Here is an 8,587-nt window from a genome sequence, read left to right on the forward strand (position 1 = left end):
GGGTATATGATAGTGACCACCATAGCTTTTCTCTGACTGGTGCTGTTAAATCACTCCCTGGTCTCTCCTTCTTAGACCAAACACACCCCATTCATGCTATACCTGCCCTGCAATGTCTCTGTCAAAGTGCTGCCCGAGCCTGTAAAACTGGTTCTCTCGGGTTCCAAGTCCCTGCTGTACTGCTGTACTCCACAGTGCTACAGTGTCATCTCCAGTCTTACTTCTGCACATTTCAACTCCAGCAACAATTGTGCCAACCTGTGAAAACTGTGTCCTCATCTGTACAAAACCTCCTTTTTGAAAGCACACAAGTTGAAATTGAACTGCTCAATTTCTCTGGCTGGTCCTTCATCTTAATTAGTTTTTGACTTTATTTAACAACCTGCTGGTATATGGTAGTGATGGTTGTCGTGTCATCCATGTATGCCTAAAGGTGAAATTGTGCCAGCCTCAAACTGCTGCCACAGTATACAGTTGTAAACTCTACAGGTATGAAGCATATGTCCTAAAAATATTCCTTCACAAGCCCTTTGACTATATATACCACCTTGAAATGTGCTAATGCTTCCCACAGTAGGTAAATCATGCTTGTGTTCTCAAAGCATCCAGAAAACCCAGGTATTCTGGTCAAGATAGGTAGCTTGACAACCTCTTAGAAAGAAAATAACAGGATAATTCTTAACTATCTTCCATGTTGCAGGCCTACAGAGGAACAATAAAAGCCAGTGCAAACTTCAATGCCAATGCAGATGCTGAGGCCATGCACAAAGCCATGCACAAAGGCTTGGGTAAGATGCTTTGCAAGAATGCATATCTGCTGTGTGCACAGTTTCATCTGATATGTTGAAGGAATAATAGGCAGTAGTTCTCCTGCAACAGAACAGGGAGAGAGTGTTTTTGGTGAGTTCCTCTCTGAACAGCCAGTGTAGTAATCCCCACTGTTTGTATGGATCTCCACCCAGACAGTAGTGAGTCATAAACACATGAGCACAGAGGGGAAACTTGAGACATCACTGTGTGCAAACACATCTGCAGACTTTAACTTAAGGCTATAATTATGTGGGTGAAATACTGGCAATCTAGAGTCTCCTGCAGATAGAGCATGCTCACTGCTATATACTGTTTGTATCATGTGAGAATAGATGTAAACAAGCATGTAACCTTGGTGCTTGTTTCCATAGGAGCTGATGAGGATGCCATCGTGCAGCTGGTGACTGGTCGCTGCAATGCCCAGAGGCAGCAGATCAAGGCTACCTACAAAACTCTGTTTGGAAAGGTATGACTCTCTTCTAACAGCCGTTAAACCACAAACACACATAGCATCACAGTTCCAACTTAAAGGCCTCAGTATGCTTCAGATAGACAAAGCTGTATGATGTTGTCCAACTGCATGGGGGGAATACACAATGTTCATACTTGTTACTAATTGCTACATCCAGTGATGTGTTCAGAAACCTTGTCATAATTTCCTTCTGGCTCTCTAATTTCTCAGCTTTGCTGGGAAACACAAGATGCAATGAATTCAATTTGTGTACACGTGTGTCCCTAAAAATGAAATAATAGAAAAAGGAAATGCTAAAAACAACAATATTAAACTGGACTTGCCTTGATTAAACAAGTGTTCGAGAGCTTTAGAGGTGTTGGTAGGTAGATTTTGTTGATAGTGAGCAAGCTGTTTTTTTAACCTTAGTTTCCATTCTTTATGCTGAGATTTAAAAACAATCTTTATGCTAAGCTAACCAGCTGCTTGATGTATATGAACTTTTTTTTATTTTAAGGAATGTGAGTGATATCAGTCTTCTCATTTAATTCTAGGTGCCAAATCCTTGACTCTCTAAGCTGAGAATAAAACAGGGTGGTGGTGCTGCTGCACAGAAATAATCACTTCCCCAAATGACTGGGTTTTGCTAAATTAACCAGCTGAACAAGGGACTAGCCACTAACTGTTCTGAACACTCAGATACCTCAAAAGCAGTCGGTTGTACAAATTGAAAGGGAGAAAATATCAAGAAATAAAAGAGAAGGGTTGAGAAAGGAATTCAAACCCTGCCACTTGCTCACCTCCACACACACCTGGCCAGCTGCTGCATAAAATGAGCATAACAGTCAGATGAACTGTTTTGGAAAGTTATAAAAATTAGTTGGATGCTGGCCTGCCTGAGAGCGTCAGGCGTGTCGATCTGACAAGCTCTTCATTTGAAGAATACTGAACCTTTGACACCCAGTGACCACTCACAATGTCAGGTCATATGACAAGACAGGGTTACCTAACCACATCAAAGGAATTATGCTGCACCAGTATTAATTACATTATGTATGATCATGACAGGATCTAATATCAGACCTGAAGGGAAAGCTGCATGGCCATTCTGAGACTCTGATTGTAGCTCTGATGACCCCACCCGTCACTTATGATGTTGAAGCCCTCCACCATGCCATTAAGGTAGGTGCTATAGTTGCTAGAGATGTCGGTCTCATGGCGTAAATGGAGAGTTTCTGCATATAGATAGTGATTGTAGCAGACAGAGCAGCTGAAACTTGAAATGTAGCGCCTGTGATTTTCCCCTTTGACCACTAGGGGGCAGGAACAACTGATAAGGTGCTGATTGAGATCCTCGCCTCCAGAAGTTGTCAGCAGGTGAGGGACATCGTCGCTGCTTACAAAGCAGGTAAAATACACACACAATAAACTCAAGTAAGATCATGAACATGCAAGTTGTGTTTATTCTATGGACACATTTAGTTTAACCTATCAGGTGAAGTGATTTAATCATTGATGAAATTTAAACGGTTGACTGTAACCATGCTTATAACCCATAAAATGTTCTTTTTGGATTTTAAGTGTTTCCTTATGATGTAAAATATTCATGACCAAAAAGCTAAATGTCTTAAATTACTTATAAAGAGAAGCTGGTGTTATTCTATATTTTTCCTATTGTTGGCATAAGGCTTTGAAATTGTTGAAAACCAACAATTGGTTTCTAACCTCCTTACTCTGGCTGTGGGTCTCAGGTCCAATCCTTCTGGCTCCTACTAACAATGAAAATCTTTAAAAATGGGAATCAAATGCAAAGTTTCATTTTTAAAGCTGTAATGCAATTTCCTAAAGCGGCTTTTAGCAAGCATGACTCAAACAGGAGTAAATCAAGCATTTATTAGGGACTATATTATGCTGCAGGTTAATATTCAATTGGTGCTCATCATTAGTTCATTAATTGAATAGTCAGTCACCAGAAAATTAATTTCAGACCTTTTCTTGGTTATGTACTGTTGTAAACCTAATATGTTTGGAATGTTGGTCAGACAAAATATGACATTTAGAGACAGCTCCTTTGGCTCTGGACAAGAGTGACAGGCATGTTTCATTATTTTTGTAAATTTTATAGACAAAACATTTGAGAAAATAATTTGCCGATTAATTGATAATGAAGGTAATCATTAGACACTGTTCATTGTTTTTTTTTGTTTGTTTTGTTTTTGTTTTTTCTTCTTCTTGTGGGATTTGTTAAAAATAATCGTACATAATCTCACCATCATTTACATTTAAAATGATTTTCTTAAATTGGTTAAAATCACAGAAGTGTTAGAAAAGTCTGGAAACCCTTCTTTTCAAGATCAGCTAAACTGTGTGTTGTGTGACTTTGTGTGTTTTCCTCAGAGTATGACCACAACCTGGAGGATGATGTAAGTGGTGACACTTCAGGTCACTACAAAAGACTTCTTGTTATTCTGCTCCAGGTGATTTGAGAGCTCTCCTCTCCCCATCCATCTCTCTCTTCCTCTTCCTCTGCTGTAAGAGAAATGTTTCCTCTCTCCTCAGGCCAACAGACAGACAGTGGTCCAGCAGGAGCTGATCGAGAGTGATGCTCAGGTGAGTCTATTGCTAGTTAGTATTTCTGCTCTTCACCATCAATGGTGTCTTAAGGTGAATTCCATTTCCTCTAATTGCATCCACATTTCCCTCACTTGTCTCTTCTCCAAATCTTCATGTGAAGCATCCAATCACAAACTGATTTCCAATAAATGGGTGTGTCCATCCAAATCAGACTTGCACGAAGGATGCGCTCGTATTTTCTCAGTTATAGCTCCTCTAGGCAGTCTCTTTAGAAGCTTTGGGATGTCCTTCATTATGATGGACTGGAATGACTTCCATGTTGAGCAAGGACGAAGGAACGATAAAATAACTGAATTGGGATTGACCTTCTGTCTCTTGCAGGATGTGACTGTCATGTGTTTGTGGATAGGCTCTAAAAGCTGGGTTTTGTGTTTGTGCATACTGGAGAGGGGGCATGGCAGTTTGTAGAACTAGTCAGTAATGATGTTATGACACCTAGTGGAGGGAGGGAGGGAGTAAACCTTCTTTAAACATTCTTCGAATATAAAAGGACAGCAGAACACTGAAGGAATACTGGGGTACATGACAGTCAGCTGTTTATTAGGTACACTGAACTAATACTAGTGCAGTCTAATAATGCAGCCGTGCAGTAAATATTTCCTTCATCAAGGTTAAAATGTTCTGTTTTCGGTCAGACTTTTAGATGTGCTTTGTCGGGGATTTAATTTGCTGCTTTGGCCAAAAACAGACATTCATGATTTTGAAGGACAAACTGTGTGAGATGTCTACTTTTTGTGGTTGTAGACCCTCTTCAAGGCAGGGGAGAAGAAGTTTGGCACAGATGAACAAACCTTTGTCACCATCCTGGGCAACCGGAGTGCTGAACATCTCAGGAGAGGTGTGTGTGTGTGTGTGTGTGTGTGTGTGTGTCTGTCTGAGAGTTGATGGTTGTACAGTAGTAAGAAATCTAAAGTTATTGTAGTGATTTCACAGTTTCCCATAATGATCAAACTAATTCTGAACCTGTGTGTTTCAGTCTTTGATGCCTACATGAAGCTGTCTGGATTTCAGATTGAGGAGACCATCAAGAGGGAAACATCTGGAACTCTGAAAGAGCTGCTTCTCGCCGTAGGTACGAAACATCTGCAGACTTTTTCCATCTTCTGACTGGTGACTCCGACTGACTCACAGTTAAAATATTTCAGTCACTAACCATTTTATCCTGTTTTTCTTTTAAAGTGAAGTGTGCCAGGAGTGTTCCAGCCTATTTGGCCGAGACCCTGTACAAGTCCATGAAGGTAACGCAGCAAACAGTTGTGGTTTTAGAGTGAGGACATCTGAAAGTCTAGCCAAGTACATATAGTACTAGGTTTAACCTGTATTTAATCACCAGCAAGCTGGTTGTAATGATACATTATAATGCCAGCAAAATATTGCCATTGCTGCAATCTTGGTAGATTTTTGTGTTCTCCAAAAGTGCTTTCAGTTTTAAGTTAGATCTGTCTGTGACTATGGACTGTAAAGAATCAAAAAAGTGATGCTGCAATCAAATATATTGTATATGTTTATGGGGGCATAGAGGCATGGTGTGTTTGTGTTTGTTTTAGGGTGTTGGCACTGATGATGACACCCTGATCAGAGTGATGGTGAGTCGCAGTGAGATGGACATGTTGGACATCAGAGCTGAGTTCAGGAGGATGTTTGCCTGCTCTCTGCATTCAATGGTCAAGGTACACACACACACATGAATCAGCATACTGTACTACACACAAATATTCTTAACTAGTTGCCATTTGTGAAGCCTTTTCTTAAGCCTGCGTGTATGTGTGTTACAGGGGGATACCGGTGGCAACTACCAGAAGGCCTTACTGTTGCTCTGTGGTGGAGATGATAAGTAACCAATCAGCAATCAATAACAGGAACCACATCTGAAGTGCCTCCACTCCAAGTGGGCTAACAGAAACAGCAAGCTAATACAAAGCCGTAGTTAATTACAGCAAAACTTTCTTGGGTTTGACAGATGACCCATCAGGTCTTTAAACTATGATTACAAATATTGTCTTTGGAAGGTAGCTAACATGTTCATATCCACATTAATGCAGCTTGTGGTCGACTATTATCTTTACTACAACTAATGTTAATCACTTATCATTCCTAAGTATCTGACAACAGTTGTTTTTCTTTGCATTTTGTATGGCGGAACCAATATGCCATAATAAACGTTGCAGTTAATGAAGTACCACAGTGAATTATCCTTTAATGTTTCAGTATTAACATTGTCTTGTTGTTGAACATGCGCAGACTCTCCATGGCCACTAGAGGTGGCTCCTACATTTGAGCTGCAGCTGTTTGAATATAAAGTACTGCAAAAGCATCTGTGTCATGATTTTTGTCTACTAATATTCACAGATATATACGCATTTATATACAAAGTGAGCACATTTACACGAGTCTTGAACTTAAGAACAATTTGGAGTTTTGTGTACTTTACTGGAGTATTTCCATTATATGCTACTATTCATCTTATTTTACAAACTGTGCAAAAATATGATAGTAAAATAAAAGATATCTTCTGTTATAAACACTTGTAAACTATTACAGTGACAACTCTGACTTGAATCATTACATTCTTTACACATGCAGGATAATTTTGTGCGTCAGTGAAGTCAAAGTCATTAAACACTTGATGGGAACAATTATAACATCACAAACTATTATTTTCCTTTAAAGGGTCAGTTCACCCAAATCATAAAACATATAGCATGTTCCCAGTTTCTTGATATTTTAGCTTAACTTCAATGCAAAGAGGGTAGCATGGTGGTGCAGTGGTCAGCACTGTCACCTCATAGCAACAAGATTCTGGGTTTGAACCTCAGCTGGTCGTGGTTTTTCCTCCCTGTGTGTGCATGGGTTGTCTCCAGGTGCTCCAGCTTTATGGATAGTATTTTATCTCCATACAGCTTCTTTCCACAGACATGCAGGTTAGGTTGACTGGTACCTTTAAAGTGCCCTTAGGCGTGAATATGAGTGTGATTGGTTGTCTGTCTGTGTCAGCCTTGTGATATACTGGTGCCTGCCCAGAGTCTTCTACACCTCTTGTCTACTGTGACTAAGATTGGCTCCGAACCCTGTGACCTTCTACAGATGTATGAATGGATGGATGGACTTCAACCAGTGCTCATTACCATGTAAAATTACATTTTCTAAAACACAATCAATGACTTGATTACTCCAGAGGCAGGTGACAAAGTATGATGATAATAAAAAAAAGTCTTATTATCATGCCCTTTGCATTCATTGTACAAAATGAATTTGTCAGCATTTCTCAACTGACACAATATACTGTAGCTGTTTTAGTGTAACCTTTTGGCTTCACCTTCACTGAGTATATCTTAAGGTAACTGTTGCCAGTAAAATTATGTCAAAGGGGTGTTTCCCTTGAGTGTTTCAGTGTTTATGAGTGTACAGTATGTTTTGGTTGTGAAGGAGGGGTAATCTCATGTCCTATTATATAGCTTTCTCTTATTCTTTTCAGAAGAGGTTGGCGTTGACTGTTGCCACAGAAACAGGCGGCCAATAACGAGGACTGAACAGCAGGGTGTGGGGTCAGGCCACCTCGAGCCACAGGAAGAACAATGCCCCCAACTCCTCCCTCCGGCTGTTTTGTGTGTTTTTGGGTGTAGGAGCCTCTGGGTGGGCATGTGTCGGGCAGCTTTTGTAGGTCAGATCTGAACTTGGTCTGTTAATGGAACATTGAGTTGTGTTTTGACTCTTTTTGTTCCCTCTGCTGACATCTAGTCCCTTCCCTTCTCTCATTCATCACACCAACAGCTGAGGCTCTGTGAGCTACAAGTAACTGCTGTCTATGAAAGCCCTTGAGGCTGATTTACCAGGAACATGGGTAACTCAAAAAGAAAATTTACACACATTAACAACACAAAATGGACCAAATGTGCATGCTTCATTGATTAATTGTGTATGTCCAATGTCAAATCAAATGCCTAACATCTACCTACAACTTAAATCTACACACATGAACAAAGAAAGCAAAAGAACATTACCTAGCTAATGTTACTGCTGCTGGTGGTTTAGAAATAAATGCCATTTGTGAATACCTAACATCTAGCACGGAGATAAGCACAGAGCTTTTGTTATCAAGGAATGTTACAAACATGGATGAATTATGAGACCATGGACTCCTGGGCGCAGTCATGTAAAAGGTCCCCACCTCTTCTACAAGCAAGACTCGTACATTGCGCAACCACAGCTTTTGTAGTCAGTTTGTAGTTGTTTTGTGTCTGTTTTTAGCCATTTAGGGTTCATTTTTGTTTCTTTAGCATTTCTTTTTAGCCATGTTGTTTCTTTTTGTCATTCCTGCATATTTTTGTATTTGTTTTGCTGTTATCAGAGTCTTTTCTGTCTCTTTTTAGTCATTTTGTGTCTGTTTTTAGTAGTTTTATGTCATTTGTAGCTGTTTTACATCGTTCTTTTCTCATTTTATTACTTTTGAAGTCATTTGATTGACTTTACAGTAGAAAAGTTAACACGCCCCCAACACTGTGCCTGGTAGGCCTGGTCAGTAACAAATGAGTATAAATTATATTTATTGTGATATGTCATTTTTGCTTGCAGTAAATGACATTTGATCAGTATTGGTTGGTATTTAGCAAATATTGACAGAGCAAGACCTGTAGGCTTCATTGCAGCTTCTGTAAGACCGACCATTTCAAAACATCCTCACACTTTCACAAC

General features: G+C 39.8%; 1 protein-coding gene across 3 annotated transcripts in view; it reads left to right on the forward strand.

The window, feature by feature from the left end:
• Positions 1-6,209, forward strand: part of anxa5b (annexin A5b) — a 13,783-nt gene extending 7,574 nt beyond the window's left edge. For all 3 annotated transcript variants that reach the window (XM_020591795.1, XM_020591797.1, XM_020591796.1), the window contains 11 exons: positions 701-788; positions 1,182-1,276; positions 2,330-2,443; positions 2,579-2,669; positions 3,659-3,738; positions 3,821-3,871; positions 4,640-4,733; positions 4,872-4,967; positions 5,075-5,133; positions 5,443-5,565; positions 5,671-6,209. In XM_020591795.1, the coding sequence (XP_020447451.1) occupies positions 701-788; positions 1,182-1,276; positions 2,330-2,443; positions 2,579-2,669; positions 3,659-3,738; positions 3,821-3,871; positions 4,640-4,733; positions 4,872-4,967; positions 5,075-5,133; positions 5,443-5,565; positions 5,671-5,733 (954 nt within the window). In that variant the 3' untranslated portion in view covers positions 5,734-6,209. The remainder of the gene's footprint in view (positions 1-700; positions 789-1,181; positions 1,277-2,329; positions 2,444-2,578; positions 2,670-3,658; positions 3,739-3,820; positions 3,872-4,639; positions 4,734-4,871; positions 4,968-5,074; positions 5,134-5,442; positions 5,566-5,670) is intronic.
• Positions 6,210-8,587: the final 2,378 nt, after the last annotated feature.

Source organism: Monopterus albus, unplaced genomic scaffold, assembly GCF_001952655.1.
Source record: "Monopterus albus unplaced genomic scaffold, M_albus_1.0 scaffold15.1, whole genome shotgun sequence".
NCBI classification, from domain to species: Eukaryota; Metazoa; Chordata; class Actinopteri; order Synbranchiformes; family Synbranchidae; genus Monopterus; species Monopterus albus.